At 42.7% G+C, this 20,783-nt stretch overlaps 1 protein-coding gene across 1 annotated transcript; it reads left to right on the top strand.

Annotated features, from left to right (window-relative positions):
• Nucleotides 1-5,274: 5,274 nt before the first annotated feature.
• KCNK18 (potassium two pore domain channel subfamily K member 18) lies at nucleotides 5,275-12,300 on the top strand. The gene is made up of 3 exons (XM_090058733.1): nucleotides 5,275-5,491; nucleotides 7,164-7,310; nucleotides 11,438-12,300. Exons 1-3 carry the CDS (start codon nucleotides 5,275-5,277, stop codon nucleotides 12,298-12,300), a joined length of 1,227 nt encoding a protein of 408 aa, XP_089914859.1.
• Nucleotides 12,301-20,783: the final 8,483 nt, after the last annotated feature.

The following is a 20,783-nucleotide window of genomic DNA, read 5'->3' as shown; positions in this document are numbered from 1 at the left end:
CCCCCTCCTGGGGCTTCTCGGTGCCCTTGCCCCCTCCTGGGGCTTCTCGGTGCACTCGCGCCCATGCCTGCACTGGGGTCTGGCTTGCGCTCACACAATCGGGGCTCAGGTGGCCTCGGCCTTACCTGGCCCCAGACCCCCTTCTCCGGGTCTTGTGCCCACTCAGCTTCTCACAATCGGGGCTCAGGTGGCCTCGGCCTTACCTGGCCCCCAGACCCCTTTCCTGGGTCTTGCGCCCCACTGGGGCCTTTCGCCAGCGCCCACACTGGGCTCCTTCCGATACTACCCCACTGAGGCCGGGCTCGGGACACCCCGAAACGCAGCACCCTCTCCGGTGCCAGGAACTCCCACACAACTGGGGAGCTCCCCTGAGGCCTCCTCCACCCCTACAGCCTCACCCGGTCCTCCGGTCTTAACAACAAACAACAAAACAATATCATAAGCCAACCGGCTACAAATCAAGAACTAAGCCACCTGGCTAAACATAAACTCTAAACCATCAAGGAGTTTCTCCTCCCAAAAATCCCTACCAGGGCTTCCTCCACCCGGTCTACTCCCAACGGAAACTGCTCAGGCCACCGGGCTTCTTTCTTCTGCCCGCTTCCACCGAGCTCCTACTTCCTCAGCAGCCAGAGGGGGAACTGCCCCCTTGGCCTCAGCCTAGGCTGTTTATAAAGGCCAGGCCCTGCCCCCTTCCGGTCAGCTGACCTCTGGGGTTGTCTTGGCAACCCACACCTGTGCTGCCCTGGTGACTGGCAGCTGCCCATATTCCTGTTATCAGTAGCAGGCACCCTAGTGCCCTGCTACAGCTCCCTTGACTTGAATCCACCTCTTGTGCACGAGTACCACTGTTCCTCTTCATCACTATCAATGTACGCTCTTATACTGTGCGGAGAGGCCGGAAGGTAACAGAGAAGGAAACATTTCTGGTGCTGCAAGATGCTGAAATGACGACACCTGTTCTGCTCCTCCTTCCTAGAGCTCCCAAACAGAATGCATACATCTCAACTTCTTGCACAGTCCCTCTATGTTTTCTTCTGCATGCTGCTTTGGCATGGCATGCCGTCTATGAGCTCGTAGGCAAGGCCCCATTGTCCTGTCCACAATCAAGGCTCTATTCTGGACTCACTTCTATTGTGCATTATTACCAAGATTTGCACTGACTTCAGTAAAAAGGGTTACTTATTGTTCCCTTCACCCTGACGCTGCCTTTCTTCAGGTTGTTAGTGTGGCAGTGTGTCTGTCCTTCCAGGTGTGGCTGTGAAGCCCCTGAAGCCCTCACTTCCTGGGCAATCACCCCGTCAGTTGCTCACCACACCTTGATGTTTATTACTTTTATCAGGGAAGTTGCCCCAGGGCTTCCCTAATTGTTCTTAAGTGAGTACCTGGTGCCAGTGGTGCCTTATGGGATAATTGCAGGGGTCTGTTCCTCCCCTACACCATTACCCAAGTCTTGCAGTTGGCATCCTCATTGATGTTCTCTTTCACTTATCCCCTCCCCTGTGGTTCCTGGATGCTCTCTGGTCCCACATACCCAGCCCCTCAATCTGGGCTCCAGACCCCTTCCCGGGTCCCTAGAGACCTCCTCCTCCTCCCCTGAGTTCCTCCCCAAAGCTCCAGACTGCTTTGGTGTCCTCTCTGTGTCCGTGCGTCAGAGCTGCAGTCCTCCTGCACGGGTGGGCTTATACCTGCCCTAAACCCAGCCTTCCTCCCAAGTTGGGTGACTCCCTCTACCCAGCCTTGCCTCACCTACCAGCTCCCTGCGTCAGCAGATATGTTGGGGGCCGTACTCTAAATTTACATACTCATATTAATAATAAATAGTAAGGAATTCCCATCCCCTTTGCAAAGAAACCAACCCATTCTTGGGCACAGATAGCAACTGCTTTTGGGAAGGTGATAATGTCAGCTCTTTGGGTGTTTATACACGTGCTCTGGGAGTGTGTTGGGGGGTGCTCTAATTAAAAGCACTGTTAGAGCAGCTCTAATTAAAATGCCTGGAGCATCACGTGTATCCTGTTCCTTGGACATTGTAGGAACCAAGCAGCCACAGACAGTTTCTTTACTTATGGTTCCCAGCCTTTTTTCAGGCAGCACGTTACCGCAAAGTACTCTCTCTTGACTTCCTCTGAGTGTTACACAAGAAGTGTTTCTCTGGGTGGTTTTTGGGCTTTCTTGCTGCCTGCCCTCTATGTACCAATGGTATTTTTGCCACTGCTTCTTCCCTGCACACCCAGCTCTACTTGAACCATATCCAGCCTCCTGAGTTTGTGTGCAGCCCACAGTCTTACTCTGCTTACACCACTCAGATTCCTGCGTGGTCTTGCACGTGGCCCCTGCCTGAGTCATGGCTCCTATTGTTTCAGCTACATATTTTAAAGGGATTTAGCTGCTTTTGACATTTATCCTGAACAAGGAGATATTACACAGTTACCTGCTCCAAACTTTTTGGTGCAAGCTAAAGCTTTTTATCCCATGATCGTAAGAAGGTCCTTTTCCTATATATGAAATGAATGGTCAGTTATGTAGTAAGCAGAGATGATCCCCGTTGTTGCCATGTGGCTTTTCAGATTAAAATTCAGTGAAGACCAACAACCTGTCACATCACTTAAGCCCTATTTTGAGGGCTTAAATGAGATTTAACTGGTGCATAGGCCTTGTGATATGCCCAGGGGTAGATCCAGTTGCACCCCCCTTTGATCCCTTCTCCACTTAAATTTTAAAACCAACTGCCTGGGAGGGGCATATGGGAATCAATTGAATTCATGGCTCTTTATGGTCTCCCTGATTCCTGCTGATCTCTCTCTGCTCTACATGTGTTAATGACCCTCTCTCCCTTTTAAGGGTCATGATGTTACATTGATCAAATGATCCTTTCATCTGCAATTGCGCTGTCTGTTCACCACTCCTGGTAATGTGCATCTTTTCATTCACAACCCTGCACACTGTTTTAGCTCTAGCTAAAAACCTGAACTCAGGTACGGTGAGATTATTTTAGGTGTAGTAATAACTGACAGTGAAGGATTACATGCACTGTTCAAACGCTCAATCTGAACAAGAGGCATACATTTAATTATAACAACTACAGGACTAATGACATAATATCTTTTGTCTATTTTGACAATTTTTGCCAAGTATGTTGTGTTTCCTTAAACTTTATATATTTTGTTTCAAGGTAATTTGCATCACAAGAGGTGAGAAACTCCATATCAGCTGTGAACGGACTGCCCAGAGGAGTTTGCAATCTATTGACCCCTCTGTGCAATCCTATGAAATATGAACTCTCATTTCTACCCAGGAGAACTTTTACAATCTTTTCTCCAATGCTTGATGAAGCGTGTTTGTGCCTGAAAGCTTGCAATTAAAGACTTTTTTTGCAAAAATCTTGTTGGTCTAATAAAAGATATCATCTCTACTACAAGTCCTGATATATAACCTAGCAAATTAGTGCACATTCCAATGGTTATATTTGTTTTTGCTTTAATCTTAAAAATTGAATAATATAGTACTTGCATTTTAGCAAGGTTTCTCATATAACTGGAGAAAAATGTAAGTTATGTTGTATGCAATGATGCACAACACCATCTGCACCCCCCCATTCAAAATCTTAGATGCATCCATGGATACGCCCCCTCCCCAGGTTTGAATGTCAGCTTCTGTGGACGCTGCTAGGGTACCCACATAATACAGCATGTTACAGGCTCTTGGCTTTGTTGAATAATCTGAAAATGCTAAACCATAATTTTTTGATGGAGAAGCAAATTGCATGTAGTTCCCTGGCCTGGCCCTGTTTTGACCAGCGGGATCTCTGCGTTTGTATCCACCACCTGCTGCTCCATCCAGACAGTCCACAGAAGGCATTTTCACAGTGCAGCTGTGAACACATGCCGAGCCAGAGTCTCCACCAAGGAATTGTGGTTGGACCTAATTAAGCCAGTGTAGCTTCCGCTGATGGGGGTGGAGGTTTGCAAGAATGCTTCCACAAATCATCCTAAGCTGTTGTTTACTGAATGGCTAAGCAGCAATTAGGAACTTTTCCCATCACTTAGAACCATCTGAAGGGCAGCACCTCGGAGGGTAAATCTCTTAAATTATTTATTACCTTGAAATGGATGGGCCTGGTCTGGAAAAGTTCATGTAACTGTGCTCAGTCCTGTGTCCCTCACTACCAGAAGGAAACACAGCAATAGGGGAACTGCGAGAGTCAATGCCTGGGGGCTTCCACCCAAAGCTAACTGTCACCAGCACGGGAGGATGGGAGCACCCCCGTTAAAACTGTTTTTTTGGTGGCAACACTAAAAGGAAAAAGAGACATTATTGAGGGTGGGCATGAGAAAAGAAGAGTTGAAAATGAGAAACAGGACACTTAGTATGAATGCCAGTGACATCTACTGATGGTGGAGTAGCTTCCCAAAGGACAGTGCAGCAAGGGCAGCAGGAGGTACCGTTAGGGAGTAAAATAGTCAAGGGTAGTGATACTGCTTATTACCTCAAGTAAAGTGATGACTAAAAGCATGTTAGTTTTGCAACTGGATGCTCCGTGCGCCCAAATTCTGAAGTCCTAACTCAGATCTTACTCATCAAAGTCCGAGAGTTTTGCTTAAATGTAGGCTGAGTGAGAACTGGGCAAGGACTTCATGCATTTAGTCCTGGCTGAGAAAATCCTCTACAATTAAATTAAAAAATAAAAAATAAAATGTGGCACAGAGGCAGCTATATAATACATCTGTAGGGCAGACAAAATTCTTGCGAGGCCCCGAGGGAATGACCATTAGTAAAATGGTTGTGTCCCAGCCCTATCTTTCATCTGATAGATTATCAGTTTCCCCATGGGTTCCCTGGGGGACTGTTTTGTCCAAATCCATTATCTACACTGTGTATCTTTGTTTGTTCCTGGGACATTTCTTTTCTGCTGTGTCAGTGGGAAGCTGACGTGGGAGCTCGGAACAAGAAACTTTAAACATCAGTCGACTCCGGTAGAAACATACAGCGGCACATTACAGCTCTAAGTGATCAATAGTAATGCAATGCTACAGTGTGATGTATTATCACCAGATAGATACTTACAGATTTGATTAGGCATGGGCTCTTTTTAAGGAACCATTGGGACTGTAACAAAGCCTTCAAGTATAAAGTCCTGGAATCTGAAGGCTTGAAGCAGAGAAATCCTTGCTTCCTACAGCCAAGAGGCTTCACTCAGCAGCAAAAGCTCTCTTGTCCGCACACTTGTTCCTGAAAGCCGTGGCTGGCTTTTTCCAAGAAGAGCCTTAAGGGATGGAACGAACATCTCCCCCCCGGCAAAATAAAAGGTCATGCACAAGATTGTTTTGGGCAGTGTTTCCTCATGCCTGCTTCCTCTCTTCTCTAGTGATCTATGCTTTGCTGGGGGCTGTCATGTTCTCTCACATTGAGGGGAACAGGAAGATCACTGAGAGTAAAGAATACGAAGATTTTATGCACAGTCTGTGGAACATCTCACAAAATTTATCAGGTAAGTGCTGTCATAGATAAAGGACTTAACTGTACTGGATCTTACTAATTCCCTTGCAAAATGAGACCTCTTAGCTTGAAGTATTTATGCACAGGCTAACGAAAGTCAAGCCTGGAAGCAGCTTTCCTGAAATGTTTAGACAGGGATTCGGTTTATTTGCTTAGCTTCTCTAATTATGATTTCCAGATTGAAGACTTCCACAGTCCCTGTGTGTGTGAATATTTGCAGAGGTTTTTGTGGTGCTTGCTTTCTTCTTCCCTTTCTGCTCCCATCATTATCAAGGGTAAACGTTACCCCAAAGCTATGGAACAGCTGAGAGTGCCTAGATATTTTAAAGGGTTTTCTTTGTCCCAACAGGTCAGCTAGGAATGGGAGGTCTGTCTACAGCTCAACACAGCAAAATATAAACGCAGTTCAGACTCAAATAAAAGCTGGCTCATAATCACTCTGTGAAGAACAGTCATCTCACAATAGGGAATATAATGTGAAGCGGGAAGGTTGTTTTGCTGGACAGGGGCTGGGTGGGCGACACCTACCCATTGCCTACAGTAGAACAAGAAGAGAGCTTGCACGACTGGTCATAAGGACTTGTGTACGCTTAGTTATCCCAGCGCAAGCACCTGGGGGATTCTCCAATTCCACAATAAGAGGTCTTTTTTTGATTTAAGTTAATCCACTTTGGAAATGACCTTTATTAGGGGAGGAGTGAGAGGGATAAGTCGCAATCAAAAGATGCCAGTCATAGTTTTCATAGATTTCATAGACATTAGGGCTGGAAGGGACCTCAGAAGATCACTGAGTCCAGCCGCCTGCCCCAGGGGCAGGAAGTCAGCTGGGGTCATAGGACCCCGGCAAGAAAAACATACAGGTTTCTCCTGAAGGCATTTGAAGTAGATGCTTGAACCACCTCTGGCGGCAGTCTATTCCAGACCTTGGGAGCTCAGACAGGAAAGAAGTTCTTCCTTATGTCCAGCCTGAAACGATTCTGCAGAAGTTTATAACCGTTTGACCTTGTCATTCCTTGGGGGGCTCTGGCCAGGCTATTGGAGTGGCTGCTTGAGATAGTGCCAGGGGAAGGTATTGATCCAGTGGTCGGCCATGGGCTCAGGCAGTAACATGCAAGAGATTTTACTCTTCACTTTCCGATAAGTTGTGAAACTGTTTTGAGTAAAAGATCTGGCTGGCTGGCTGCACTTCTTCATTTTCCTGTTCAGCTGCCCAGTCAGAAGATTAAATTTGCTGGGAGTCAGTTGTAAAACTTAGCATCCAGCAGGTGCCTAACTGAAAAGAGCTGGAGAGCCCGGAAGACAATAACAAACCTTGTCTTTATTTTCTCTTTGGTAAATCTTTTACTCCCTTTTTTTCTAACTAGCCCGCTCAGTTTCTCTGTCCTAAATGTTATGTTACAGTTTGTTTTTCTTTGACCAAACCTGTCTGTTCTCTAAAGTTTATTCCTGAAAGGTATTGGTCTGATCCAACTTAAATGTGTGTGTGTACGTACGTGCATGCACGTGCACGTGTGAGAGAAAGAGAATATTTCCTTAATAAATAACGGAGCCAGCTCATCAGTGGATGTAGTCTGACTGATGGAAGTATGCTGATCTGCAGTGTCTGACGATCTGGTCCACAGACTTTAAGCAATAACCGCATCTCATTTTAATAGCGTATGCAGAAAACTGGTCAGAAGTTAAGGAGCTGTTTAAGAACAAAACTGTTCCTCTGCTCAAGGATGCTAGATCAGAATGGTTTGCCAATCCAAAAGAACAATGGTCCTTCCTGGGGTCTCTGTTCTTCTGCTGTACTGTATTCACAACAGTGGGTAAGTTCTGAGGTAAAGTACATCTTACCGAATCCATTGTTTTTCCTTCATTTATCTCAGGTACTTCATGCAGTGAATTCACTGAAGCAGGGGGAGGGAGGGCAGGGATTGAGAGATGCAGGTTAACTTGTTCAGCGGGGACTCTGCAAACATTCTCTGATGCATCTTGGGCGCACATCTGAGTGACAGCAATCGCATTTGCTAATTAAATACTCAGTTGTGGGCATACAAGGTATAACAATTTAATAAAACTCGTATTATAGTACAAGAGTATGTTGCTGTCTTGGGCCAAAGTGTCTCCTTGTCCTCCCGCTGCTGTGAATTGTGCTGGGTGCTGCCTTCCAAATAGAGGAAGTTATGCATATAACATATGTCATGTTAAAGTTCACAGCTAGTTCACAGCTTAGGAGATTTTTTTAAGTTCTTCTATATCTATGTAAAATGTAAGGTAACAATCTCTACTTTGGGAACGTGGATGCATAATGGCTAATCAAGTTTCCTCAAAGCACTGCTGAAATTTTTTGATTTGGCTCCAGATTTAGATGGGCGAGTTGGATATGAACAAAAATGTTTGCCTCGTTCCTGCTCTTTCAACAGCACTTAAAGCTACTTTCCATGCCAGTGCCTAATGCTACTGTTATTCTTCTTAATAAGAGTTTTCACATATTCACCAGCACAGGCCGTGACTAGCCCACCACAAAGCTAACCATTCATGAAGAATTAGAGCTGGGTGGGAAATGGTTTTCCTGCCCTGCAAAAAGTTTCAGTGTATCAAAAACAATTTTCTTCGGCATTGGGGTGAACCTAAGATCCTTCAAAGCTTTGTTAAAAAAAAAAAAAAAGAAAACACTAGTTAGAGTGTGCTCTGTCCCAGAAAATCAAGTTGGGACCAGGTTCCACGCCTCGGCTCTGTTTGATTCAGAGGAAGGATCTGAATCTCACATCTCTCTCATCTTAGGTGATTGCTTGGACCCTCAGTCTGTCTGGGAACAACCTGACCATCACCAGCCTGATGGCTATTTTGTGCGTAAGGGATCTCTCTGTTAATACTTCTTGGAGCTGTTCTACTATGCACAACTAAATATTATTGGATGCTGTAATTATAGTGGTTAGGAGACCCACGTCCCTGCTCCAATGTTTATATAAATAAACTAGAACAGCTGCAATAGGAGAGACCGTGAGACATCCATCCCCAACCAGTTAAATAGCATTAAGAGTCACTTATGATGAAAAAAATGGCATACCAAGGACTTATCTGGGTCTCATGGCTATTTGAGTGCGGGCTCTCTTTACCTCTCTGTTTCTGTCCAGACATTTCATCTTGGATTTGAAAAAAATATTGGTTGAAATTAGTACATTCTTACCCACCCTCCAGGCGCTGAAAACCCCCCAGACCAAACTCCTTCCATAAGCAGCTCTAGAAGATATTATTTGGGGAGGCTGGGCTGTTCTGGGGCTGGTGTGTGCTGGTGCTGTGTGCACAGCAGTGGAGGAGCAAGCGACAGGGGTGCTGGGTGTGGTGCTGTGGTGGCAATGACACTGGAGCCACTGTTCCTGGCCCAGTTTGGGGGGGATTAAGCCCTGTTAGTCCGGCCTCCCGCCGCCTAGGACTCCCTCTGCCCCTTCCCGTTCTGAAAACAGCTTGAGGCTGGGAGACGATGCAGACACAAGTTACAGAAGAGGCTCTGTTTTGAAACACCTTTATCTGACCCCTCATGCAAGAAGGGTTCAGATTTTCACCCAACTAGCCATTTTTAAAGCAGTCTGCAGCCGTGTACTTTCGTTTGGTCACAGCAATAGACCGCTTTGTGGCCAGATCAGGCAAACATTGTCACATCTGTCTGTGCCCTTAGGCCCAAGAAACCACAGTTTCTTAAACCCCCAACATGCTTGTTCCTAAATAGCCCATATCTGTCAGCCTTTACAGGAAACTGCAAAGCACATGTGTTTCTCTGGATCTTTTGGAAGGCAAAGATTTTTTTTTAACTAGCTGCTACTTTATAGCAGCTCCTGTATATTTGTTCTTACTGGAAATTTTGGTAACTGTTAGAAGACCTGCAATGTAGGAGAGGCATTTTCATCTGTATGAATTAAAAGGAAGAAATGGAAGAGAAAGCATTTGGTTTAATTATGACAAAAATGGGCCTAAAATCTTCCCAAAAGATAAAATATTAACAAAGGAAGAGGACCGAATTCATTGAAAAGCAAATGAATGATGCCCCCCGCCAACCAAAAAAAAAAGTGCCCAACCCTTTAAACTGGTGGAGGCTGAGGAGCACTGCCATTAAAACTTTAATACAATTTATCTGATAGTTTCCTCTAATGGAAATGCATTAACTTTGGGTTTTAGCTTCACACCGAAAAAGCAATGGCATAGCGACAGGAAAGGAGCGTTATGTCCTAATTTAATTTATGGCAGTATATTCTCTACTACCATTTTTTTTTTATTGATAATGTTCAAATCACAGAGAATGACTGGCAATAATTCTGCATTTGTTACAGTTGATATTTATGCACTTCAGATCTGTAGAGAATAAAATTATTATTTTCCAGTTACTTCTTTTTTTCATGTATGCTCAATTCCTGAATCTGTGTTCCTGAAAGCCCAGCCCTACCACTGTCTGTATATCTATACAACACTTGCCATCAAAGCTTGATCTACCAAACTGTAGACAGTCACAGACCATGTACTTTGCAATGCCATTCAGTAATGATCTTGAGTCACAAATTTCATGGTATTATGATTCCTTGTACCAACCTGTTGCACAGAAGTGTGCCAAGTGCAACATTTGGGCTACAAATAGATGGCACATTTATCCTGGGATAACCCAATTAATCCTGGGACAAAGGACAATCATTCAGGCTACCGAGGTAAGGTTTATCCTGGGTCAAATTGTCTCTCACTGGTTTTGACTGGCATTAAAACAGGTGTGGGACAGTCATATACATGAGCTGCTTGAATGGCAATTAAATTACACCCCCACAGTCTGGAGGTTGGGGGTGAAGTGTTATCTTGAATACTTCATGGATACTTAAAGTGGGACAATGGGCTTGCATGTCTGTACAGTCCCTGAATAAAAGGCTTTATCCCAGGAGAAATCCAATGCCTGTTTTTAGCCACAGACATCCATGTTTGTCTTGGGTTAAATCTTAAAATAGTTTCCCAAGTTAGAGGTAGCAACAGGTTATCCCAGGATACAGCAAAGTATGTCTGTACAGTTACCTTGGGATTACATCATTGAATCAATGGCAGAAAAGCAGCATTGCATTCATCTGCTTACTAAACTCTGATTAGAAGGTCATCGTGTTTACATGCCAATCCTGGCATACCACCCCCTGCACAACTTATACAGGAACAAATGCAATGCCTGTTACTAGCTGTAGATTCAGATCTGAACTTTCTCAAAGCTCGAGGAGTCTTGGGCTGCTGTTCTACTCTTACATGGTAATTCGTAAATGGAGTCCAAACTGTTTTCGGGTCACCACAAGCGCTATGGATTGTGCATATACACTTTCAGAAAGAATATGAAGAAAACCACTCTGCACTTGCTCTGTCACTGTCCAGTAAAACGGACCAGACTGAGTGGTCAGGAACTTAAGAAAATCTGAAATCTGAATCTGAAATTGCTTGTCACACTTCCTCAGAGCTCCTGTGGCTTGGGCTGGGCAGCAATCCCATGGCTATGTCACATTTATACTCTGAGCCCTTCCATGACAGCTCAAGTCCAGCTTATACAAAAGAATTCACATCCTCATGGGTTCAAGCTTCTCTGCTGAGGATCCCAGAAGTAATGACTAGTCTTGTTGCTTTGAAAACAGCCAATCTCTTCTCAACTAACCCCAACTGCTGGGCCATTTCGCCTTCAGTCCAACAGACATACCAGCATTCAACAAGACTAACTAGCTTCCCATATATAACAAGACTGCTCTGTTAGAAGTGCTAGTGTTTCTTCTGTCTCAAATGTTTTAAAGTGTATTTTAAAGGCTTGAAACGGATGTTAATTTTGACTACAAAAAGGTTGACTAAAAATAACTCCTTAACATGAACAGCACCAGAAGTTCAGTTATTTGAATGCAAAATAAATCACAATGTCCTATTTTCTGGTTTTGTTTTTGGTTTCTTTTAGGTTATGGCCATACCTACCCTATAACAAAGCTTGGGAAATACTTGTGTATGTTATATGCTTTTTTTGGCATCCCTCTGATGTTCTTGGTTCTGACTGACATGGGAGACATCCTGGCAACTATCTTGTCCAAGTCTTACAATGAATTCAGAAAACTTCAGTCAAAAATTCTAACCTGCAAACTGTGCTGCAAGAAAAACAGGGACACCAAAGATGGGATGTCGCTACTTATGAAACACAGAATAGTGATCCACGAACCCCTGAGTATCACAGAAGTGCTGAAAAGTCAATCCTCTGTCATAAAGAAGTCACAGCAATGCCGCAATGCCGAAATATTTGAAATGCTAATTGCCAGAGAAAATCAATACCTTGCACCACCAGTAAATAAAAAACTTGAAAGATGGAGTTCATGTCCTGAACTAGATAGGAGAAAGATGATGAGCCATGTCATTGACAACTTTGACAAAATAGGAAAAGAACTGGAAAAGCTAGATGTGCCCATCATTTTAATGGCACTGATTGTCTTTGCATACATCTCCTGTGCAGCAGCTATTCTTCCAAATTGGGAGAAAATGAATTTTGAGGAAGCATTTTATTTTTGCTTCATCACCTTGACAACCATTGGGTTTGGAGACATTCACCTGCAACATCCCAACTTTTTCTTGTTTTTTTCCCTCTATATTGTAATTGGCATGGAAACGGTCATCATTGCATTTAAACTGGGCCAAGATCGATTGATCTCTTTTTACAAAAATTTGATTTCATACTTTGGTCAGAAAAAGGCACCCCGATATAAGCAGGCTCCATTTACAAAACAAGTATTGCAGCAGCCCCTGACACATTCACTGGCAATTGCACTGAAGTGAAATTGTCATTTCCATTTCCTCCCCCTCCCTTATGGAAAGCTGACAGGGGACATATGTTCCTCATTGCTTTAACACATGCCCCACCTTCTCCAAAAACAGTGGGGACGTGCTGTACATGAATTCTGCACAAATGAAGTGTATAACTAGAAATAAGGACCAAAACACCACGAGGAAAAAGAACAGAATACTTCCACATTTGGGTTCACATCAGTCTTATGACCCTTGGCAATGGAGCTTTCACTTCCCGCAGGCGTGGTCTCCAAGTGAACCAACCCCTAAGCATCTGCACAGGAAAAACTGGGGCAAAATCCATATTCACCTGAGCCAACCAGTGCCTAGTCCCTTGCCTGCTTTTTGTCATAATACTCAATCCATCATGAATCTTCATGTTATTGTTATTGGAATTATCATACAGAGTTGAGAAATGGAGATACTTCCCCAACTGCTGTTTGCTCATAACCTTATACAATGTAAACACTTATGCTCCACAATGGTCAGTGTGAACTTAAAATAAAAAAATAGGTAAAATTTCAGTTCCTCCCCCATCCAGCTGTTTTACAGTATCAGACAGTGCAAAGCAGCTGGACAACTGCCAGTCAATGAGTAGCTAGAGAAGGCCTAGTTACCTCTTAAGTCTTTGTAATCTGCATTATGTATGTATGTAATATATGTATGCATGAATTCATGATGATGTTCACCGTTCAGCTATAGTATTCAACCACTTAGCAAAGTTGGTGCTCATGAGATAAGTAGCAGTGGCAATGCATGTTATAAAACCCAAAAATACATCCCATCATATGAGCCTTAGCTCCTGGTATTAGAGAGGCAGCGTGGCCTAAGCTGCCACCGGAGAAGCGTGGAATCCCAAACTTCTAATCGTAGCTCTATCACTGACTTGATGTGTGGTTTTAGACAAATTACTTTACTGCTTTGTGTCACGTTCCCCCATATACAAAACATCCCCAGTCTCCTTGGGATACTGTGAAGATTAAACAGTTTATACTTGCTGAATATTGTGAACATATAAAGCATGAAATATGTGATAAGTATTATTCAGAACAGGTTTATGCAGAGATCCCCATCATGCTAACAACGATGCATCTTTTTGTCTATCAAACATTCTATAAAGGGAGCCACCGAATTCAATTATGTCTTGGCTCATAAATTATGTGAATAAAAACTGAAGATGAATGAAGACAGTGGATAATGTCATGCATTTGATCATGATATTAAGTACTATATTTTTATTAGCATGTTTGTCTTTGAAGCATAGTATAATGCCATGATACGAGTTATGATAGCTTCTAATAATCTTAATGGGTGTTGGCAATTCATATTCAGTCCTCCATATTAATTAGTAGTAAGCAAGCACCGGTGCTATGTAAAATACATAACGTATACAATAGATGGACTGATGATGTACAAAAATGTACCGTATAATAATAAACAAACCAGCTCCAGCATGCCAGCTTCCATTTAAACAGTTCTTTTCGTTCCTCATCCTGTGTCTGCATCCTGCAGACTTGCAGTTTTTCCATAAAGTTTTTCTTCAGTTAGTACTCAGTGCTACAGCCTCTTCTCAGACCAAGTCCCTAACCCATGATCCTGATACTAGGGAGACCCCGTGGGTAGAGGCTTGGGTCCATGTTGTTTCCTCAATGAGGTGATGCCCCTGTGTTTTGCTGTTCACTTTTAGGCCTTATTCAGACGTTTGACAGAGCTTCACATTTTCAATCCCTGCATCAGGATCAGAAGAAAGGTTCTGAGCACCAAAATATTCTGTGTAGAACAAAGACAAGACTACACTGAAGCAAAGCATGCCTTCCAACAGCATGTTCAGATGTTAGAAAAACATGACAATCAAATGTGTCTGGGTCATAAAGCTTATAAAAATATTTAAGTTAATCTATTTTTTTTAAAGCTAGTTGTCTTCAAGTTTATAGGTATACACCAGGCAGAAAAATATGCTCTTACATGGAATGTAGAAAGCAGTCTTGAACAAGGATAGGCAAAAACATCAAAGGCACAGATAGGCAGGGGCTGGGTTTCTGCAGAGCTTGAAAGCACTGAGCAGATGCACAGAACTGAATACAATGAAGGCTGCCCCCTCTCTTCCCTCAGCCTTGTAGGAAGTTCTTGCAGCAAAGCCCTAGGTGAAAGAAATGCAAAAGAAGCAGTTGTCAGACCTGGATGTGCATAAGTGACTGGTGCCTCCTGGATCTGGGGAGGCACCCGCAGAAGGCATTGATGGCAGCTGCCCTGTCAGGGGGGGCACCAGCCCTACTGACAGCATCAGTGTTGGCCATCGGGGGGGCACCAGCTCCATCAGGGGGGCATGCGCACCCCCTACCAGTTGCCTATGCTGATGTGCATCTCAGATGGCGGCATCATTGGCCTAAGGGTCTGCACAAAAGAGTCTTGAGGGATAAAACAGTAGTAAAAGGAAGTCCCAGGGCCAGGACTGAAAAACCATTAAACTACCAAAGCAAAAATATATCTTCTCCTTCAACCAGCCACATTTAAACAGCCACAGCCTATTCCAAGCATCCCTTCAATTTGCACTTCATTAGAGCAGTCCGAAAAGTGCTAGAAGAATGTGAAGCTTTTCATCTGTAGGGCAGGGGAGGCCAGACTTTAGTAGAGAAAATGCTGATAATGCCCAATAGACTTTGTGGTTTTCCACTTAGCTCTGGATGGAGGCACATCAACATTAGAAACACACAGGAGGCTTGATAGCAGCCTCAGCAGAGGCTGAGATCCCCTTGGATCTCAGCATTTCCACATCCCCAGAATGACTTTGACTCCAATCCTTGTGCTAGTCAGGAGGTGGAGTGAAGCATGTAACACACATATTCTGTGAACAAAATACAAGTGTGCTGTGTTCAGGGCTGAAGATTTTCACAAACCCAGTATTCATTTCTATAGAGAAAAACACCACAGGCTGTATAAAACAGTGCTACAGGACACATTCCTGTATTGTAAAGCAAGTGCCGAGTGTGTTGCTAGGTTAAAGTTTGCCTTTCTCTATTATCCATATCCATCCTACACACATACAATTGTTTAAAAAGAAAAAAAAAAACCCCAAGCCTCTGGGATATCAGAAACTGTATACATTGCATTGCATATAGAGAGACAGAAAATCAAATTGCCTAGGATAAGTTCCAGTCACATTTGTTCAAGTACATAAGCACAGATGGTGAGAGAAATACTGGGAATCAGTTCTCTCAACCACAGCGATAGCTGCCAGCAAGCAGTCAAAAGATCACTCATATATTGGATTTTTTAAAATAGAAAGCTGAAGTCTGAACACAAGGATGGTTATGCAATTTTGTTATTATTCCTGCTAACAATTAAGTAGGTATGTGCATATGCTACTGTTTGGGACACTACTAAAATGTCAGCAAGCAACTGCATCCAATTTTTCACTTGGCTTTTCTTGAGAAGTTTAGCCCCCTGTTTCACTAGGTACAGTCAAGATTGTCTGAGGTCAGCGCAAGTTGACTCAGGCTGACACAACTGTAATTCATGGGTAGAGCAGAAGACTTCGGTGAACTTGTCCACAAAGCCCTGCTGACCAATTCATTCCACCTAACAACATTACAGATAGCTGCGGTCTTACAAAAGGGGTGTCATGCCAGCCAATGCAAGTGCAGAAACAAAACACAGAAGGTTCAATGACCAGAAAAAGAGGGAGGGCAACTTCATAATGAAAAATTAAACAGCTTTATGTCAACAATTTATTGATGAGAAATCCAGGTAATAAAGGTCAGTCTAATGACATCACCTCACACTATTTGCTTCCACAAAATGCTCCCAGAACAAGACACTGAGAAAAAGTATACTGCGGGTAAGCATATAAAATTGCCAATGTACTTGAGTCTCAGTGTAAAAAGAGTTGTACTTAATCTACTGCATGCTGCAGGCTGTCAACAGGCTTTGTGTTGAGTGCTCTGAAGGAGAAACCCATTGGTTTGTCAAAGCAAGTGTTGACATTCGCCGTTTCTTTTCACATGTGAAGTAGAGGCTCCAGAAACAAACCAAGGTTTGGGATTTGGCACTATTATTGCATGACTATATGGTACTCATTCTACAAGCCTACCATCCTATTATTTTCTTACAGGGAGTTAAGTTATGATTGAAAGCAGAATTTAAAAGCATTGCAGTGTGTATTCAGGTAGAAGCCCTTCAATCTTCAGATTCATTCTTACATTTTCTCTTATTTGAGTACAGCACAACAATGCATCATCTCAGCGGTGAATGAATGCCCCCAAGTGTCTGAGGAGATTATTGATCAACAGTGCCGGCTGCATTAGACCCAGCACAAGGCATCCAGCCATGCTGACAATTACTAAGCAGCTTTTCAGACACACCCGAAGTAAAGAGCTGACAAATCAGGAATAAGGAAATACATTTTCATAATAATCAATATTATAAACTTCAAATGAGGCAGTAAATGAAATGGCATGAAACAGATACAATGTATAGTAGGGGAGGGGAAAAGATGCATCATAAAGTGTACCAGGATGGAAAAAATACACATCACCAAAGAATACAAGAAAATGAAGCCGTGTTAAAGTGATGGTAGCAGAAGTCCTGTTCCTAGCCATTGCACAGAGAATTGCATTGGCAAATCTGAAGCCATGGCTATGTTTTGAGCACAAAAAAACCATTTCTTTCCCTTTGTAGTTTCAAAGTTGTGACTGGGAAGACTGATCCCTCGGCTTGCTGTAACTTGTTGAGTGTGTAGATTTGTCAGTAAAGTTTCTAAATTGTGCCGGATGAGAATCTCAAGGGTGTGTGTAGCTGTATTTATAGATATAGATATACAACTGCATACGTCTGCATATACATACATACATACACACATATACATACATATACACACACACACACACACACATATATACACATACACACATATACATACATATGCATATGTATGCAGGTGTATATATGCAGATGCATATATATGTATATGCAGATGCATATGTATATACAACCAAGGGTATATGTATACAGTCCCAAAATGTGACTTTATTGCAGGCTAGCATATTTATGTATTGAAGAACTGGGCTCTTGATATTATTGTGAATGTAGCTGTAGTAGAGAGGACACAAAAATAAGAGGACAAGGTGAGCTAGAAGCAGAGTAGCCAGCAAGGTGGAATTAGCCCTTTAAAGGATCCAGCTGCTGGGGAAGGGAAGATCTATGAAGGTTTTGGGACCAGGCTGGTTGTGGCAGAGACTCTGATTCCAATTAGCCAGAGGGCAAAGTGTATTAGTGATAGGAGTTAAAATATGTGCAGAAAACCAAGACAAAAAGGGGCACCAGTGTAATTCAGCGCTCAGTGCCACACTTCCCCCACTTCTGTGCCTCATGCAGAAAGGATACGAATCTGGTATAACTCAACTATGGAGCCTAGCCCTTCACTGCCAGTGGTTCACTTCTGGAGGGTGTCACCTGAATTATCCATCCTGAATGCAATGGTTATTATTGCACAATTAGAGGCTAAACATATTCTTCCTGCTTTTTAATGCTTGTTCTTCAGTTTTCTTTTTAGTATTTGTTAGGGTCTAGTAGTGACACTTGATACCTAATTAGTAGTTTGATGAAATCAGCAGTCCAGTCTCTAGCAGACAAGGCTTAGCAGCACTAGAACAATTATTGGAATGAAGAAAGCTGGTTTCTCTACATACATGGCAAAATTCCTTATAAAGTCACTGGGAGTTTTGCCTATGTGATGAATCCAGGGCTTTAGCCAGACTATTGAGCTTCTCGAAAATATTGACGGACTATTATGATGATATTATTGTTGAACTTCTTATGAAAAATAACATAAAAGTGTGAATTTAGATTCAGGCATAGCAACACTTGGCACAGGAGTTCAGGCTCATGAACTTGGACTGGAGTTTAAAGGCAGCACATGACCAGCCGTAATCAAAAGTGTACTTTACTAGCTAGTCTGTAGATAAAAAGCACATGCTTGGGTCAGTGCTTCCTGCTAACAAAGCTTCTTTTCAAACCCGGGCTCCAACACGGAATAGTTAAACCGAGTGCCAAGTAGTTGTTATAGCAATTTGCTCGGGCAATGAAACAAACAAACTTTGTGCTTAACGAGATCAAGGGCCTGAATGCCTACTTTTTTCCGCCCCCCCACCCTGTGAAGAAAACCTTTCAAATGCTACGTAAGTATCAGAGGGGTGAATCTGGATCCTTTGGCCGAGCAAAGCCCCAGTGGCTTCCATGGAACCAGTTTGGAAAACAGGGAGGGCAGGGCGTGCGCTGGGAGTAATCTGTTCAATTCAAACTTTAGGAGGAGATCTCGTCTTACTTGTAAGCTACCACCTCCAGGAAAGTTTTCTTTCTAACCACAGGCTGGACAAGTTCCTGGGTGGGGGGAAAGCTTATCTGCACGAGCAAACCAGGCAAAAGAAAACAAACGCCAAAGGAAAGGGTTTGAGCCTGTCTGTAATTACTCCTATTCTACTCCTGTTGTCCTCTTGGAAGTGCTTCTTTTTTTTTTTTGTCACCCAGGAGCAATTATTCATAACTGAGGCCAGATTACAGACTCCCTAAGCAGGCACAATTCCCATTGAAAGAAACATGAGTTTTACCTGCCTAAGAGCAGATCAGCCTGAACCATGCCAAGTGCCAATAACACTGCATTACAGCATTCCCGAGCTTCTTAAGTCTTGCGTGGCCTAATGGCCCCCTCAAATCTTGTTCAGAGCTCCTCATTTGAATCCCATTGTTATTATGCCTTATTAAGAATTCAAAGAGAATATTTTGGGGCCAGAAATTAATTTGCACATGGGCATACTTGACCTTGATGCAGAACAAATCAGATCATATAATATTATGAATGCAGCCGGGAGAAAAAGCGCATTCAAAAAGCATCTAATATGCTGCCTAGTTCTTTAAAAGTAGTTATTAGGGCTGGAGAGCCAAGTTTGCATGGGATAACTACTGAGTTTCAGCAAAATGACCGCTATTCCACGTTTTCCTTTGAAAATCCTGTTTCGTTCTTCTAATATAGCGTCTAAAAAATTCCTTTGAAGCTTGCAGGAAAATCCTGGATTTTGATTTTTATTAATTAAACCATCTGTTTTTAATAATGACAAAATATTTGTTCATGACATACTGTTCTAAGGAGAATTTGTTCCACATGTACTCAGAAGAAATATGCCCGTGGGAGGAATATTAGGTGGGATAAACAGTGTTTAAGGAGAAAAGCAGGGGGACGAAGGAGGGACTCAGAGCCGTTCTCTTAGCAAGGAGAATTTTTACACATATTCAGGGTTCCATAATAGGCTTGTTCAGAGCACTCTTCCACTGCAAGACTATATCACATGGACATTTCACATATTTCTTATGTCAGAAGTAATCAGTAGGTTAACTAGCATGGATTTAAAAAAATTGATACTTTCGCCTATTGTTGGAGGATTTCAAAACCCTCACAAATATCCCTAAAAAAAGTGTCACAGTTCTTAATTTTGCGAGTGTGCTTCACAGAACCCAAGAGCCAAACATGAACCGAATATGCCTTTTTGAAATCAGGTACGTTTGCTTAATTATCATTTCTTTGGTCACTTATGGCTTTCCTATTACTGAAAGAAGGATGTTAAAAGAAAATACCCACTCCCTGGGTATTTCCAGACAGACAAGGAAAATGTTATATTAAAAAAATATATATACATAAGAAAGTCTGTTGCACTAAAATTAGCAGCCCACCATAGGAATTCAGGATGGTTCAGATAAATTACAAAAACCTTTGGAGAACTCTCTAAATTGGCAGGTCTAAACATTGTCAATGTGAATTATACAACTGGGGACCAAGCCAGCCCTATGGAAGAATAACGCCTTGGCAGATGATCAGAGATGTGTGTGAGAGAGTGCTTATGCTAAGCAAGGCCTAGCGTTAAGAACAATGCACTAAAACTCCCAGAATGCTTCAAGGAGGTTGAGGGGTCAGCGACTGACATTCTGGTAATCTCCTTCTGACCCTTAGATGAAAATTTTGACCTTCTGACCCTTGGACAATGATAAAAATTGCAAGCAAGCAGCTTATATTGTTAAAACAGGAAACCGCATGGCTAAACTGCAATGACGAAAAACAACCGCATATTATGTAAGCCCTGACCTTTTAACCCTGCTAAAAACAGCAAAACATTAGAATTAACATTAAAAACATAAAGGTTATTGAGAATTAACATAAGAAACATAAAGGTCATTAAGAATTAACATAAGCAGCGTAAAAATTATAATACAGAGCGTATCACCTGATATTATAATACAGATAAGTTAACTAAATAACCAATAGAAGTAAGAATTAGAAATACATATGTATATGTGTTATCATATATAAGTAATAGTAAAGTTACGTTAGATGCCTCACTGTCAGAGTGGGGACAGTTTTGTATCTTTTGTCTAAAAAAAGGTAAGGGACTCCTTTTAAATGAGCTGTTGACCAGTTCTGAGACTAC

This window comes from Crocodylus siamensis, chromosome 7, assembly GCF_052110815.1.
Source record: "Crocodylus siamensis isolate JL-2025a chromosome 7, ASM5211081v1, whole genome shotgun sequence".
Taxonomy (NCBI): Eukaryota; Metazoa; Chordata; order Crocodylia; family Crocodylidae; genus Crocodylus; species Crocodylus siamensis.
Note: the sequence above shows the minus strand (reverse complement) of the source record. Positions and strands in the feature narration are given on the sequence as shown.